Source organism: Cannabis sativa, chromosome 4 (assembly GCF_029168945.1).
Source record: "Cannabis sativa cultivar Pink pepper isolate KNU-18-1 chromosome 4, ASM2916894v1, whole genome shotgun sequence".
In the NCBI taxonomy this organism is placed as follows: domain Eukaryota; kingdom Viridiplantae; phylum Streptophyta; class Magnoliopsida; order Rosales; family Cannabaceae; genus Cannabis; species Cannabis sativa.
In genome coordinates, this window is record NC_083604.1 from 67,923,699 (window position 1) to 67,938,653 (window position 14,955).

General features: G+C 36.8%; 2 protein-coding genes across 3 annotated transcripts; one reads left to right on the plus strand and one right to left on the minus strand.

Annotated features, from left to right (window-relative positions):
• Window positions 1-482: 482 nt before the first annotated feature.
• LOC115712647 (uncharacterized) lies at window positions 483-8,755 on the minus strand. Of its 2 annotated transcripts, XM_030640954.2 has the most exons (14): window positions 8,541-8,755; window positions 8,315-8,451; window positions 8,073-8,212; window positions 7,615-7,760; window positions 7,354-7,433; window positions 6,468-6,725; window positions 6,168-6,278; window positions 3,249-3,371; window positions 2,546-2,667; window positions 2,398-2,467; window positions 1,864-1,956; window positions 1,353-1,480; window positions 1,006-1,147; window positions 483-779 (listed from the first exon to the last, which is right to left on the minus strand). In XM_030640954.2, the coding sequence occupies exons 1-14, from the start codon at window positions 8,671-8,673 to the stop codon at window positions 645-647; spliced, it is 1,818 nt and encodes a 605-aa protein (XP_030496814.2). In that variant the 5' UTR covers window positions 8,674-8,755; the 3' UTR covers window positions 483-644. The 2 variants fall into 2 exon arrangements, with proteins under 2 accessions (XP_030496814.2, XP_060970356.1); XM_061114373.1 differs by lacking the exon at window positions 8,541-8,755 and having other exon boundaries at window positions 8,343-8,451.
• Window positions 8,756-8,903: 148 nt separating this feature from the next.
• Window positions 8,904-11,150, plus strand: LOC115712645 (pentatricopeptide repeat-containing protein At1g08070, chloroplastic). The gene has a single exon (XM_030640952.2). It carries the CDS (start codon window positions 9,041-9,043, stop codon window positions 10,862-10,864), a length of 1,824 nt encoding a protein of 607 aa, XP_030496812.2. The 5' UTR covers window positions 8,904-9,040; the 3' UTR covers window positions 10,865-11,150.
• Window positions 11,151-14,955: the final 3,805 nt, after the last annotated feature.

Genomic DNA, 14,955 nt, shown 5'->3' on the forward strand with positions numbered 1-14,955 from the left:
TTATTTAAGGGTTTTGAAATACCCTTTGCATGTATCTTTACGATGGTGGCTGGAAGTTCTCGGGATCTTTCCTCCCACAGATGCCACCTCACTTCAGTGAAAGCTTTGGTTAAGGGACTTGCAGTTTTTCTATATCAAGATACTCTATTCTGTTAAATTTTGAAAAGGTTCCACCGATCTTTCATTCTGATCTCTGCTAGAGAAGGCTCAATGTTTATTCATATTTAGGATACTCACTACAAATAATATAGTTATTAGGGGTGGGACTATTACTGACACAATCCACACCTAATAAGATAATTATAATTGAGATATATATATAACAAAATAAATATATTGTTCTAATTTCTGAAATATATATAATTAGACTCATAAGCACGAATTGTCAGCCTTAATTGGTCTCTACTACTATAGAAAATAAACAGCTTTGTTGCCGAGGTCTATTACAAAATATCGAAATTCATTATTTGAATCCACGTATTAAAAGAATAAAATAATTGAACTTTTATTTCATTTGATTTTATTAATTTTAATTTTTCAAAAAAAAAATAAAAATAAAAATAAAGTCCCACAAGTTTATCCATTATAACATGACACTGAAAGTTATATTTCAGAGTAGAATTGGTACTCGTTCGATGTGGTGTTCAGTGTGACAGCTGAGATTGCAAGTAATTTGCAGACTTAGTTTCAGATTGTTGGCATTGTCTCCGAAAATAAGGATGGAGACTACCAACTCCCTCCAAATATAAAGGGGTCTGCATTTCAATCAAACGAGACACCTGCATACACAGCCACTCGTCAGAAAACATATTACTAGCACAGTAGATATAGATTTTCTATTCTATATTTCTCACTAAATAATTTTTAGACATAATCTAAAATATTAAGGTGGGATGGTTGATAATTACAATTCTTTACAAAGTATCTTGAAAGCAGCATTATTGTCTTAACTGTACGGATAGTATAAATAAAAATTCTAAGATTTCTGATTCTAATGCCACTTACTGCTCGACGAAAAGCAAACATCTCTTCTTCGCCGGACAACATGGAAACAATACTGGTTGAGGTACCTCCTGAACTCACATTCCCTTCTTCCAAAACATTTCGACGAAGCTTTGTGCCTTCCATCTCTGTTTCAAATTGGAAACTGAAAAAAGAAAAAGAAAATTATATTTATACGGTATATTTCACATGCTTGGACAAGAGTTTGAAACTATCAACACAGGATTTATTCTAGAAAAAAGAGAACAAGAACAAATACTGGACCTAGTAATAATAATAATGAATGATAATAAAACAAGAACAATACTTAAATGAAGTGCTTAAGCAAATATGACACGGATAATACTTGCCTCTCCAAATCAAAAAGTGTACCCTCTTCAGTTCCTTGAAATAACTCATCGATTGAAGCGGCCGCAGAACAAACAAGGCGGCAGTGATGATTGTACAGCTCGTCAATTAAGGTAATAAATCTCCTTGCCTGGAGCAAATTTTTGCCAAAATAGATGCAAAGCACATAGTGTAAGACATAGTTGAGTTTTCTTACTCATACTAAAATATTAGTCATATCAATAGCAAATATACATATACTAATAAGTTTGTATTTTATACAACCGAATGAAACTAAAAATTTCAATTTTTCAGCAAACATATCATTGACTCAATGGGGAATTTAGTTTTCTCTTTACCTCTCCTCATATCTAGGTGTCGTTGAAAACAATCTTTTACTATTACTTCTGTCCCATTAATTCAACTGACTTAGGTGAATGATGTGCAGCTTGCAGTGAACATAAAAACACCTAACAACTAATTAAACGTACATTGTCTGCCCTTGATATTATTCATCAAAAGGAAAAATAGTACCTTGTCACGAATGCGCATACTCATTGCTGGAATATTAGATATAAAGACTGTGTGATAGTTTTCAGCTACTGCAATATAATCTGCTGCACCTACCTGAAGTCAATCAAGTAACAGAAAGCATATTAACAGAAGAGCAAGCTTCCAATAAACATGCAGAATATCAGTAGAAAAAAGAAGTGATTTTAAGCAGAATAAAATATTTACTTTCAAACTGAAAACCTTTTGTGGCCTTTAGAGACTTATTTTTCTATTTAAAGTCTACTTTCTTCTTTAGATTTCAATTATACACGGTGCTTAACTTCTTTTCTGTTTTCTCACTTTCTTAAAGATAAACAAGTTGAAGTCATATGTTATCAGCAAGTTTTATATAAGGAACAACAAAATCAGAATATCAGTCCCTTGATTATACATTTGCACAATAAAAAGACTGAAATTTCAGGGACCTCCTTCGGATAGACAATTAATCACCAAAGACATGATTGAACAAAAAACATAAAAATTCACAGCCTAGTTATATACAGGAAAGAACAATACCGGCTGGCCACATAAATACTCAAACGTAAATCTCGCGACTCCATTGCAGCTTTCTGGAACCTCAAGCATTCTGACTTAAGAAACAAGTGTTATTAAAATGAATGGTAGAGATTCTGCTGAAAATGATAATATTAAATTCTTAATGCACCTTCCAAACATTACTGGAATAGTAACAGAGCCAATCTGGCCTCCTACATGGTCTGTGTTCTCATGCCACATCTTTTCAAAATTCTTCAGAGCCATGCTATCCAGAGGCCAAAAGTAGTGAGCCTGAACATATAAGTAAAATTCAAACCATAATTAGAATCCCACATTTCTAAAATAAATATAATTATCTGTTACTTGATTCATAACTGAAAAACTGATGCACGATCGATGCATTATGTTAAATATTTGGGGAAATACCATAAATCACAGTCAGGCTGATAGAACTTGCTAGTGCAATGAAAGAATCTCCTATACTCAAAGCCAAGCTTCATATCCAAAACTAGTTAGTAACAATACAGTGGCTGGCTTATTCAAGTTAGCCAAAGTCCACAAAGTCTAAAACTAATTGCAGAATCTGGTTACACTCATTTTATACTTCACTAACAGCCACACAACACCCCTTCTATAACTAACAATTGTTATTATTTCTTTAAACTCCTCAGACAAGTGGATATGTAGGATGCCTATCGATGACACATTCAACTGATCGGGCAAATGATCATAAATCATTCAAAGGACAATCACAAATAATTAAACTTCACATTTAAATTAGTCATTGGGATCTTTGAACACGACCATGATAGCATGTGGTATTTAATCATACATTTATATCAAGACAATAACTGGAACAGCATAACCCTCACCTGGTCTATAGATCTTTGACCTATGAGACGGCGATAATCAATATCACTTCCAATGAGAGCAATCTCACAGTGCCCATACAATTTTTTAAGAAATTTAAGAAAAATCTCCCGCTGCATACCATCCTGCATGAGCATTTTTCCAGAGCAATGTTAAAATTCAGAGTAAAAACATTCTTTGAATGTGCTAGAGAGCATCCTTACTATCAATACAATAATAAATAATAAGTAAATTTTATAGCTTAAATAAAATGCTTGCAGACAGATCAGTTTATGTATGGAGAATTTTATTTGCAACCCCAAAAACTTATAAGTGTACACTATTTCAATAATTTTTAGAATAATTATCTTTTTTACCCCCTGTACTTATGACACTATACTATTATGCCCCTTAATCTATTCAGCTTGTTATAAATAGTCCTTGTATAATTTTATATGCATACATTTAGTCCTTCTGTTTATTTTGTTTAAAAATACTGTTTGTATTGATGATGTGGTATTATAACAAAGGATAGAGTAGTAATTTCATCTCTTTTTAGAGGGAAAATTGACTATGAAGTGGCATAATAACTGACAATGAAAGATGATTAAAAAATGATTTCATAACCTTTTAAAAAAATTTAATAAAAATAATTTTATTAAAATAATTCCAATCGTTTTTTAGCAGTTCAAATTAGAAAAAGGTGTAAAATTAGGATTCTACAGTATTTGAAGAGATGGATATCACTAGAAAGAACATGAGATTTTTGGAAAATTAAGGTAATGATATTCTATTTTTTGGGATGTTATTTTTCATTTTTTTTCCTGTGATTGTAATTTTTATAACTTGTAATTTATTTTCCTAATGGTATATAATTTTTCAACTACTATCTATGTATAATGCCACATTATTAATTTAACAGTCAACTTTAGTCAATTTTAACAAAATTAGATAGAAGGATTATACTATTCCAACTGATATATTTTAGGGGGTATTTTTAACTACACTTATAAATTAAGGGGCATCATAGTATAGTGTCATAAGTACAGGTACTAAAAAAGCTAATTATTCTAATTTTTATTATACATAAAATATATATCTTTAATTATATTTTTTTTTTAATTTTTTTTCCAACTCATATTTTTCACAAATATACCTGTCAAACAAAAATAAATTATAATTTAAATATTATAACAAAAAATAAAATAAAAAAAAGTTGTACATGATTTACAAAAAATATGAAATTAAAACTAAAATTAAAATATGTGTTGAAATTAACACAAAATAATGTGAGAAAAAATTCTTAAAAAATATTAAAAGAGAATTTTAAAATTATTTTAAGCTTAATTTTTTTAAATATTGGACTGTACTTATCATTTTGAGGGGTGCAAATGGAACTTTCCTTATTTATTCACTAATTCAAAAGAATTCCTTGGTAACTTAGGAATGATGTTTATTTTTATCAGATGCAACAACATTTCTTTGATTTTGAAGAGAATTTTAGTCCTATCATTAAGCCTACAACTATTAGAGTTATCCTCACTGTTGCCGTCACAAACCAGTGGATTATTCATCAACTAGATTCAATAATGTCTTTCTAAATGGCATTTAAAAGAGGAGGTTTATATGGTGCAGCTCCCTGGTTTTGAAGACTCCTCTCAACCAAAGTTTGTTTGATAGTTGCAGTAAGGCATTGTATGTTAAGGTCCACATTACTACCTTTCGGTTTTCATAATGCAAAGTCAGAGCGCAGTCGTTTATTCGAGCCACTCAACAACACACAACATACATTCTAGTGTGTATGTTGATGACATCATGTCCACTGGTAGCTCTCCTACTGAAGTTTCTGGTCTGATCAAGAGCTTGAATTCTTTAATTTTCTCTCAAAGATCTTGGTTCACTCCATTATTTCTTGGGAATTCAAATAATACCAACTGCCATTCGTATCCTGCTCAACCAAAAGAAGTACATCACAGACATACTTTAGAGATCACAAATGCATCTTGCAAATGAGCTGCCAACACCTAAGATAGGGGGGAAAGCTTTCTGCTCATGGCAGTGACCCTATCCAAAATCCACACCTATACAGGAGCTTAGTAGGTGCATTACAGTATGTTACCATCACACGACCAGTGATTGCTTATGCTGTCAATAAAGTTAGTCAATTCATGCAAAATCCCTTGGAGTCACACTGGAAAACAGTTAAAAGGTTACTTAGATATCTAAAGGGTACAATTGACTATGGGCTTCATTTGAAGAGAGCTTCAAACTTAGATTTGACAGGATATTGTGATGCTAATTGGGCTTCAAACCCTGATGATAGGCAATCCACTTCTGGTCTGTGTGTGTTTCTTGGTCCAAACTTGATCTCATGGCAAATTGGCAATCCAAGAAGCCGCAAATAGTTTCTCGATCGAATACCGAGGCAGGGTACTGAAGTCTTGCTCACTTAGCTGCTGAACTCACTTGGCTTCAGTCCCTTCCTTCAGTCATTCGTGTAGCTCAATATCGACCTCCTATAGCACAGTTCACATGTCTGCCGATCCTGTGTTGCATGCCCGAACCAAACACATAGAGAATGATCTCTATTTTGTGAGAGAGAAGGTCATCTCCAAGCAGCTCATTGTGAAGCATATGCCATCTTGTGATCAAGTGCAGATATCCAAACAAAGGCATTTTCTTGCTCCAGATTCTCCCTTCTTCAATCCAAACTTAGAGTAGAAGATTCTTCCACCCTAAGTTTGAGGGAAGATGTTAGGAAGTAGTTAGAGTTAGAGTTAGTTTAGCACTGATTTGTTAGTTAATCCAGCTGTATTTGAGCTTCCTGAACAATTAATATTATAACTAATCTACTAACTAATGTAACTTATAAATACTACTCTGTAACTATTTTCTCAATCAATGAAATACAATTCATCACAATCATCTTTCTCAACACTGACCTGATTCAAGTCCTTTGGTGCACGATTACTAGTTGCCACAAGAACAGTTCCTGTACTTAGTAATCTGCCTAGAATCCCAGACAATGCCACAATAGCAAATACATCAACAGTCTGAAAGGAAAGCACGACAAATTAAAGTCAAAAATAGAATGTGAATGCCGTAAACTGAGATTGTAGAATCATGTGCACATGAAGAAAAATACAGGCAAACAACTTGGAACCAAAGGTAAAACTTAATATGAAACTCCACCTAATAAAGCTGCATCTATGCTAGCTTATATAGGAAACGTTTAGCCTTACCTGAATTTCATCAAAGCAGAGAATGCTAGCTCCTTTAAGATCAACCTGCTGACTAATGAAAAGCTTATCTGCTACATCTGGAAGAATGTTTTTCATCTGAACATCCTGTTTGTATCTTTCTTCGGCAGCCAACCACTCCTTTACTTTTGAATCAAAGGGAAGGTTTCTAATCCAATTAGAAACATTTGACTGTAATGAATCTCCCTCCACTTGGTTCTTCCATATCTTATGCATCTGCTCATTAATTTTCAGCATAGCCTGCAGATAGAGATAGTTACACATAATTTGCTTTGTGTGTATGTTTTATATTTTCTGGAAACTGCAGCTAAACTTTAAACCATATAAACAAAGAATAGTTTCCATAACCAACTTTCAGTATGCATATACGAGATTGATAAGGAACATAAGTGGACAACAAAAAAATGAATACTTATTATGTGTACTGCAAACTTGAAATGCCACATTGATAGACCACATAATACTTCATGTACATGAAGCATAAAAACAAAGGATAGAGTAGAGAGAATGAGTCACAAAAACAAGATAGACAAGCGAGCATAACTCAGTACATCTAGGTAAGTCAGCTTTGGGTGGGGTATTTTTGTGAGAGACTTTCTGTTAGCCACCTTGCTTTCCATGCAGGTGCTTTTTTCTGTTTGTGCTGTATTTTTATATTTTCAAAAGAGGAGAAAAGGATTAAAAGGGATGGGCATGAGAATGATATCCAACAACTTTTCTAAGCAGTGGAGCATCTTTGCTCAAGGGGTTAGCTAGCAGATCTTTCGAATATCTATCATTGTACTTGGGTAGTTCTAGAGCCTTGGGCTATCATCAATATAAACTGATTTTTGTTTTTTGCATATCACTTGTTCCTACGACAGCTTACCTCATTAAAGTGATATCTTCGTCTATGTTTAACAATTCCTTGAGTGGCATTATAAAACATATCCATAAGCATGGTCTTTCCTGATACACCCATAAGTTAATTTAGTTAGTGACTATATGAGTAGCTTCAATGAATATGATGAGCTAAAAGGGTGACCCTAATGCAGTCCAGTGTGATTTGAACATTCAAAGGTCTATTAGTACAATATATAATTGATGAGGGATTAAGTATTGATTCTAGAAAGTTTCATTAAGAAAATACCACTTCCGACATTGCCCCATATATATAGTCCTTTTGGAGCCGGAGGAGCAGTGGGACGAGAGCCAACAAGCGAATCCAACTTCCTCTCTCGATTCAGGTATGAAACCCATTTGCCCACTCCTGGTTCTACATTATCAGGTTTCCTCCTGAGTAAAGCAAAATTCCATTGATTAAATTAAAAAGGAGAAAAACATTTTGTGCAAAACACTGAACGAGACACATACTGAGACAGGAGCCATAACCATCTCACATCAGACACGAAAATAAAATTTAACAGAACACAAGGCATAAAAGCTATAGCTAGTATCACTACTGAACCAGATATAATAAATAACGAAATTAAGTTGAAGAATGCAAACTTTTTGATATCATGAGAAACCTTGATTGTGTCCACTTAGTTAGAGAACACGTCCTATTTCATATAAACTACTGGTCATAATTGGGATGATAGTTGTTACCTAAACATCCATCTCCCAAAAAGTCTACTTTGGTGCCTGGTTACTGATGTCCATGAGTCCTGCTGCTTAAGTTCAGCTTCCTCCATTAAAATCCTGCGTCGCTCATTCTCCCTGCTATCCTCCCACTTTGCTAGTTTCTCCTGAAAATACAGAAGGAAAAAAAAAACACAAAAACTTACATAATAAGACAAAGCGAGTGAGGCTTTACGCATTGTTGTAACATAAAGAAGGTAGAATTGTACATGATATTCCTCCATTTCTCTTTCATACCGCTCCAATCTCCCAAGCAAATTCTCCAATTCCAAAGCAACTCTTTCCTGATTCGGATCATGTTGTAGCTTCCCTTGTTCAACCAGACTCCTATATTGCGAAAGCGGCCCTGGTCGAGAAAATCCGTATCATAATCTCAGAGAGAAAATTTAAATAATTTTCTTGTGTATATACACATACAGAGAAAGAAATAAGAACCTGAAGAGCTTGATTGAGAAAGATGGAGTGGCTGACAATATGAGCGAAGCGCAATGACGGGAGAATAATGAGATTTTGGGCTTCGAACAAGCCCTAGAGATCGAAACCCTGAGATTGAAAACACTCTTCTCATTGTTTCTATACGTAAGCTTGATCACGTTTTTGGAGCTTTCAGGTTTCAGAGTCACTCAAAAAAATGAAAAAGAAGTTTCAGAAATCAGAATTCCGAAAAGTCTTTTATACATATTCTGAGGTTGAAGATAAGTGACGTGGCTATAAAATGACCATCCACGTGGCAAAAGTGAATCGTATTTTTGTTTTTTGGGTAGTTAAAACGACCAGTTAACTAGCTCCCACGTTTTCCATTTTTATTTTTCTAAAATAAAAAAATATATACAATAACAATTCTCCATGCAAATCACAGACACTGAAAATGGCCTTAAGTGGTTAGAAACTTCTAAAGATTCAACAGACATTTCTGTGAAATTATTTTTCGTTAAATGCAATTCCAAAATGTTAAGAGTAGAGTTGTCCGTACAGTTACCGAGTCAATCGTCGGTGCCGATGCCGGTAGCAAGAGATTGGCGGAACAGAGTTGCTTATCGCTGATCGAAGTCTGTAACAGTCTTCCTAGATTTTCTCAACTCCTTGCTCGAATAATCAAGTTGGGTTTGCGAAACAACCCACTGGTTCTCACTAAGTTCGCCGCCGTGTCTTCGGAACTTGGTGTAATTGACTATGCTTCTTCCTTCGTGTTCTCCATGGATGCCGATTCAAGTCTCTACGACGCTTTCCTTTTCAATACTTTCATTCGAGCTTATGCTCATACTAGCAATCTAAAGGAGAAAGCTTTGTTTGTTTACAATTCTATGTTTGGATATGGAATTTTGCCTAATAAATTTACGTACCCTTTTGTTCTCAAGGCGTGCGCGGGTCTTGGAAACTTGGGTTTAGGAAAAGCGGTTCATGGGTCAACGGTAAAGTTTGGATTTGACGACGACGTTCATGTTCGAAATACCATGATTCACATGTATTGCTGTTGTGGCAGTGCTATTGAGGATGCACGGAATCTGTTTGATGAAATGCACAAGTGTGATTCTGTTTCGTGGAGTGCCATGATTGGAGGGTACGTGCGTCTGGGCTTATCTACGGATGCTGTTGATGTGTTTAGGAAAATGCAGATTGCTGGAGTCCGACCGGATGAGATTACAATGGTATCAGTTCTTTCAGCATGTACGGATTTAGGTGCCCTTGAGCTTGGGAAGTGGGTTGAGTCTTATGTTGATAAAGAAGGGATTCAGAGAAGCGTGGAGCTTTGTAATGCACTCATTGACATGTTTGCCAAGTGTGGTGATGTTGATAAAGCTTTGAAATTATTTAGAAGAATGAGGGAAAGAACAATAGTTTCTTGGACTTCTGTAATTGTTGGTTTGGCAATGCATGGCCGGGGTGTAGAGGCAGTTTCTTTGTTTGAGGAAATGATAGAAAGTGGGATGACTCCTGATAACGTTGCCTTTATTGGGTTGCTTTCTGCTTGTAGTCATTCTGGTTTAGTTGATAAAGGAAGAGGGTATTTCAGTTTAATGACAGAAGACTATGATATTGCTCCAAAGATAGAACACTATGGTTGTATGGTGGATATGTTATGCAGGGCTGGACTTGTCAAGGAAGCAGTGGAGTTCATTCAGAAAATGCCCTTTGAGCCCAATTCAATAATCTTGCGAACTCTGGTCAATGCTTGCCGTGCTCATGGGGAGCTCAAGCTGGGAGAGAACATCAGCAGAAGCTTGATTTCAAATGAACCGATGCAGGAGTCCAACTATGTACTACTTTCCAACATTTATGCGAAAATGTCACACTGGGAGAAGAAAACCAAGGTAAGAGAAATGATGGACAAGAAAGGGATGAAAAAGATCCCTGGTAGCACCATGATTGAGCTAGATAGTGAAATTTATGAGTTTGTGGCTGGCGACAAGTCACATAAACAGTACAAAGAAATTTATGAGATGGTGGAGGAGATGAGGAGGGAGATGAAGAGAGCTGGTCATGTTCCTAGTACATCAGAGGTAATGCTAGATATTGATGAAGAAGACAAGGAAGATGCTTTGAACAGACACAGTGAAAAGCTGGCTATTGCTTTTGCCCTCCTGAATACACCACCAGGAACTCCTATTCGGATAGTAAAGAACTTGAGAGTCTGTAGTGATTGTCATTCTGCTACTAAGTTCATCTCTAAGATATATCATCGAGAAATTGTGGTGAGGGACAGAAACCGCTTTCACCATTTCAAAGATGGTCTCTGCTCGTGTAAAGACTTCTGGTGACAAGATATTCAATATACTTGATGGTATAATAACTTTAGATGAACAGTCTAGTAAAGGTCCCAAAGCTAGTACAGGTGGCCTTTAAATATAATTTGTCTCCAATATTCACCTCAAATTGAAAACCTCAAAGCTGCTGAACGTACTAACTGTTGAGGAGAATGTATCGAGAATAGTTTCTGAGAATCAATAACTGGCCTTTCCTCATCACGTAACACCTGCCTTTTTCTTGTTACTAGAACTTGTCACTGGTATATTCGTCATTCTACAAATAATTCTCTTTAATTTATACGGACACAAACTCCAAATATGCTCTCAAGTTCATATGTTAGTTCTGTTAAAAAAAAAAAGTTCATCTGTTGTTTTGCTTTTTTTTTTTTTAAAGAACAAAGGAAGTTCATTGCACCAGATAACAGGGACCCCTCCCTACCAATAATTCCATTACAGTGACCCTCCACTCTAGCCCTCTTGGCTAAGGAATCAGTAACAAAATTGTCTACACGAGAAATATGACTAAAATTACAAACATCAAACTTCTTACAAAATTGTATAACCTTCATTGCCAAAGGCCTAACATCCCAAATCGGTGGGCACCTGCTCTCATCCAAAGCCTTGACCACCACTAGCGCTTCAGAAGCAATTACAATTGACCTGTAACCTACCTCCCTATCCAGTTGCAGCGCCCAGAAGATTGCCATGAGCTTCGCTTCAGCTGTCGAGGAGGTCCTGCAATTTTTAGCAAACCATAACGAATAATTTTTCTCTCTGTCGAGCATTCCCACAACAATCCCAGCATCACCCTCCTTCCATGAGGCGTTCATAAGGCATATCAAATTAGTAGAATTTAGGATTCTGCAAACAAACGGAATGCCCCTCGTAGCACACCGCTTATCACCCAACTTTGTATCCAGTAGCAATGTAGACTTCGAAAACCTGCCCATGATGTATTTCCTCACCGATGAAATGTCAGCAAAACATCGAGGAGATCATTCATAGCTTTTCGAATGCCTTCAAACAAACAACCCAGGAAAGCAAGAAACTGGAAAGTAAGCTCCCCAGGTAAGATCGAAATTACCCAATCAATCATTTCCTTCATTGAATTACCCATCCCCACACCACCGATAACCGGGAAGGGGCTGCTAGACCATAAGGCTCGAGCACATGGATAATCCCAAAAGATATGCAAAGCAGTCTCGGGATCCATATCACAAAGCGGGCACGACTTCTCCCCAGCAAAACCCAATCTATCTCTTGTAAGTAAGCATCCTACAACCACTCTCCAAATCATGATGGAGTGTTTGTAGTTAATTTTTTGGCTCCAAACCAGCTTCCAAAAGCTACTGTCTGGTCTGGGACTAACCAACTGGGTGGCCTCAAAATCACGTTTAACAATGAACTCCCCATCACTCGCCTCTCTCCAAACTAACAGATCCCTATTGTTATTGGGTAATCAAGCAATATTACAACTTCGTGCTCCAATTTCACCACCAAAAATCTCGAGAACTACCTCACAATCCCATCAGCCATCAATAGTAGAAAGGTCCACAACTGTCTTTTGCTAAGGATACTAGGTCTAAACGTAGTCCATAAGATCAATGAAGTCACTATAATCGAGCCAAGGAATCCAGGGTTGTTTCCTTATGTCCACCGAATCATCTCTTCCCAGTATAGTCAAACTTCCCTTGCGAATAATACCCCTTGAGTTCAAAATTCCCTTCCATAAGGATGAATCGTTTCCTCTCGGATTTGTACTCCAGAAGGAATTTCTTTTATAGTATTTTACGGTGAGGCATTTGACCCATGGCTTATCGCAATTAGAGGCAATCTACCAAGCAAGTTTGGCCAATAAAGCCTTGTTAATATCTTTAAGCTTTCTGAAACCCAGACCCCCCAAAGCTGTGGGGAGACATAACCGATCCCATCCCGCCAAGGCTAGGAATCTTTCCTTCTCAGTACCCCCGATCCACCAAAATTTCTGAATCGCTCTGTCGATTTCTCGACAAGTAGAGACTGGGATCTTGCAAGCAGACATGGAGTAAGTTGGCACACTTAAAGCCACTGTTTTAACCAGTGTAGAACGCCTTGCGAAGGATAGGAGTTTTGTTTCCCACCCTTCAATTCTCTTCAAAATCTTGTCTTTCAAGAATTGGTACTCTTCTCTCTTCCTTCTTTTAAAAACGAATGGATTCTCGAGATGTTTTTCATGACCCGCACATTCTTGCACATTGAGAATCCAGAGAATATTATCTTTCTAATGTCTGGCCAAATTCCCAGAAAAAAGGACACTCAACTTAGCCATGCTACATTTTTGGCCAGACCAAGATTCATAAATCTTAATACTGCCCAACAGAGCTTCAGCCATCTTCGTGTTAGCACGCGCAAATAGGATCGTGTCATCAGCAAACATAAGATGACTAATAGCCGGGACCGATCTAGAAATAAATATGCCATGTATAATGCCTTTATTCTGCTGCCTAAGGATCAACTTCGAAAACACATCATGACAAAGGAGAAACAAGAATGGAGAAAGGGGATCTCCTTGTCGGAGGCCCCGCTTTGGAAAGAATTTTTTCTGAGGAACTCCGTTTATTAATACTGAATACGAGACCGTGCGAACACACTCCATAATCAAACCGCATCGAACCCGTTACCTCATAGGACTTCTTCGAGGAAATTCCATTCGATTCTATCATAGGCCTTGAGCATATCAAGTTTAATCGCCATAAGCCTTCCCTGTCCTTTCTTCTTCTTTATTGTATGGACCAGTTCTTGAGTTAAAATAGATGATTCTACATTCAATCTTCCTGGGACGAAGGCCGATTGGAAAGAGGATATCAACTTATCAATAATCGTCCTCAGTCTAGTAGTAATGATCTTTGAAATGATCTTGAAAGCAAAGTTACACAAACTAATCGGTCTAAATTTGTCAACAGTGTAAGCATTCTCTTATCTGGGGATCAAACAAATAAATGTGTAATTAAGCTAGCGCTCCAGAACCCCCAAAGAAAAGAACGTTTGCACCATTTGAGTCACCTCCATCCCAACAATCTCCCAATAGCGCCCGTAGAAACACCCCGACATTTTGTCCGGCCCTGGGGCTTTCAACGGATGCATAGCTGCCACTGTATTTAAAATTTCCTCTTGCATAGGAACCCTTTTAATCATCTCATTCTCAGAATCTAAAACCAGCGGGTTAAACAATTCATGAAAGGTCTCATCGATGATCGTAGAGTCTGAGCTATAGAGCTTTATGAAAAACTTGTTGAAAACATCTCCAATCTTTTTTCCCTTTGTATTATTATCCCTTTATGGCTAAAATCTTGTTTCTTCTTCTTCTACTGATTGTTGAGACATGAAAGAACTTGAAATTTCTGTCCCCTAATTCAGCCAGACCTCTCTCAATTTTTGTCTCCAAAGGCTTTCTTACGAATCTAAAGCTCCGAAATTTTATGTTGAATAACAGCTTCCTTTTGCTGAAGTTGATCCAAAATAGGCTGACTTTATATCCAACCAAGTCTGTTCTCTGCTTTTTTTATCAACTTATCACAGTCACCAAAATACTCCCTTTTCCAAATTTGAAGAGCTCTTCTAGTGTCACTTAATCTCACTGCAATTCTATCGCTTCTTCTTCCCTCCAAATCCCAAACCTGCTTGATAGAATCTACACATGACGGCTCCTTGGCCCACGCTTCAAAAAAACGAAATGGCTTAAATCCCTTCTGTCTGTCACACTAGTATCCACAAGAATATACCCATCGTTCGAAACCGAAATTGGTGCATTAGTAACCTTAGCATTTGGAAAATAAGTCACCCAGTCACCCGAAACCACGACACGATCCAATCTCTCTCTCTCTCTCTCTCTCTCTCTCTCTCTCTCTCTCTCTCTCTCTCTCTCTCTCTCTCGTTAAGCCACTAGAAAAATTATTATTTTGCCAAGTGAAATGGCACCCGTGGAATCCCAAATAAATCCCCCAGTATGGTGCATGAAATTCAAGAGAGTACTCGTATCACGGGGTGATACTCTTTTCCTCCCTCTCTTCTCCCAAGGGTGAGCAATAAGATTAAGATCACCTATAATCATCCATGGCATGGAG

Bases quoted from the DNA above. Each gene is read 5' to 3' on its own strand.
- LOC115712647 (XM_030640954.2), bottom strand. From the start codon at position 8,673: ATGAGAAGAGTGTTTTCAATCTCAGGGTTTCGATCTCTAGGGCTTGTT. The intron at 8,452-8,540 runs GTTCTTATTTCT...TTTCTCGACCAG, and splicing joins TTCTCAATCAAGCTCTTCAG to GGCCGCTTTCGCAATATAGG. The intron at 6,279-6,467 runs GTAAGGCTAAAC...CTTTCCTTTCAG, and splicing joins TCTGCTTTGATGAAATTCAG to ACTGTTGATGTATTTGCTAT.
- LOC115712645 (XM_030640952.2), top strand. From the start codon at position 9,041: ATGCAATTCCAAAATGTTAAGAGTAGAGTTGTCCGTACAGTTACCGAG.